Raw genomic sequence first — 1,872 nt, 5'->3', positions numbered from 1 at the left:
AGCACAGCCACTCACACAGACCACCCGCCTGTGTCTCCAGCACATCACCTCCTCTGACTGAGCTCCTGGCTCTGTATTATATCTCCACCCTCGGTGCTTCCTAATCAATTATCTCCCAGGTGAGAGACTTACACCTGCTACTTCCCACAGGATTGGAATCCTGTGCAAATCTATCTGCTCTCTAGTACCTTCCTGCTGGTTGCCTACACCACCAATTTGTTTTTGGGTGGTTACTGAAAAGTTGGCTCACTGCCTGCCTACAGCTTCTTTCCACCCAGCTTAGCAATGTCTGGGGTGAAAACTGTTTGGGTTCAGGGTAGTTTCTTGCAAAGATAGATGATACATTTATTACAAAAAAGCTAAGGAAGGTTATCTAATTTGGTATCAAAAGTGCCTAAGGTAGTAACAGTACCGATATATAGGGACCCCACGGCACTTTTCATATCAGTCCCTGTGTTCCAGTTAAAGCTCAACTCCAGGCTGTGCATGAGGTCTTTATTTCTTTCCAAGTCAATACTAAGCCCCATTTTATCATGGCTTGGCCTCACCTTCTTCTACTCAAACCTCGTTTGGCAGGGTATAGCCTAGCCCACCAAACCGCAGGGACTCTATGATTCAGACATTGTATAGAAATGCAGAGCACAACTCAATGATTTTTCTACAAGCCTAAACATTTTTTATTATCATATACCAATTTAATGAAAAGTTTAAAAATGTATAATCATATTTCATGGGAAGCCATTACCTTCTCCTTCTCCTGGAGCTCGGCTATAATCTTCTTTCCTTCTATTGTGGCCTCAAAGCTGTAGACAGCAGAGTCTTCATCCATGGGGAAGACAAAGACCGCTTCCACCGCCTTCTCTTCCTTGTTCTTATACTTGAGAGTCGCTGATACATCTGCCACAAATCCCTTCACCTGGACCTCTACCCAGATCCCCTGCAGAGGAACTGGACACACACAAGTAAATCAGAATAAAGTCCAGTGTCTTAGAACTTGAGATAAGAGTCTGATAGATCTAAAACTTATCTGAAGTGACAAATAAGGGATCTGTTGACTACTGCTGCACTGTCATGATGCTAGACTTTGGTTGTGATATAACGTATTAGAGTTACAGTCAAATTTGAGTATTGTTTGACACAATTATATCTGCAGGGTCAGCTTTTAAATGGTGATGCTTTTGGATTCAATACCATATTAGGCAAATGTATTAATTAACATAAGCATTGTCAAGATGACCTACTAAAATTCAGTTCATTTCAGAATTGGGAAGAAAGTGGACTTTGAATGTGGCATGGTTGTTGGTGCCAGAAGGGTTTATTTAAGTATTTCAGAATCTGCTGATCTGCTCAGATTTTCACCCATAATCATCTCTGGGGTTTACAGAGAATGGTCCTAAAATGGGAAAATAATGACAATTATCTTGGCAAAAATGCCTTAATACCAGAAGCCAGAAAAGAATGGCCAGAGTAAGGCTGCAGTTTGGATGAGTTCACCTAAATTAAACAAGACAAGGAATAAAAAATGTTGCCTTGTCCAAGGAGTCTGCAATAGTTGGATGGTAGGGCCAGACTTCGACTTTAACAACATGAAAATATTTATATGAAATCTAATATGAGATCTCATTATTGGAGGCAATAGCAAAGGATGATAACTTTAAACAACATATGCAGGATGAGATGTGTATGTGATCTACCATTAATTGTACACTTACTTGGCTGGCGAGAAGCCACAATGATAAGGCCACAGCACGGAGGAAATGGCGGCATTATTGCAGATTATCTGAAGGGAAATAAAAGAAACACGTGTTGGATTTTATGGCTGAAGGCTGTGTGACACAGTACAGAGTATCCTCATTTCCTCCGCCTTCACTC

The 1,872-nt window shown here is 41.1% G+C and overlaps 1 protein-coding gene across 1 annotated transcript in view; it reads right to left on the bottom strand.

Moving 5' to 3' along the window:
- LOC140332321 (von Willebrand factor A domain-containing protein 5A-like) overlaps positions 1 to 1,872 on the bottom strand; it is a 40,415-nt gene that overhangs the window by 22,659 nt on the left and 15,884 nt on the right. The window contains 2 exon segments of the mRNA XM_072413585.1: positions 746 to 948; positions 1,713 to 1,780. Of these exon segments, the coding sequence (XP_072269686.1) occupies positions 746 to 948; positions 1,713 to 1,767 (258 nt within the window). The 5' untranslated portion in view covers positions 1,768 to 1,780.

Source organism: Pyxicephalus adspersus, chromosome 6 (assembly GCF_032062135.1).
Source record: "Pyxicephalus adspersus chromosome 6, UCB_Pads_2.0, whole genome shotgun sequence".
NCBI classification, from domain to species: domain Eukaryota; kingdom Metazoa; phylum Chordata; class Amphibia; order Anura; family Pyxicephalidae; genus Pyxicephalus; species Pyxicephalus adspersus.
Note: the sequence above shows the minus strand (reverse complement) of the source record. Positions and strands in the feature narration are given on the sequence as shown.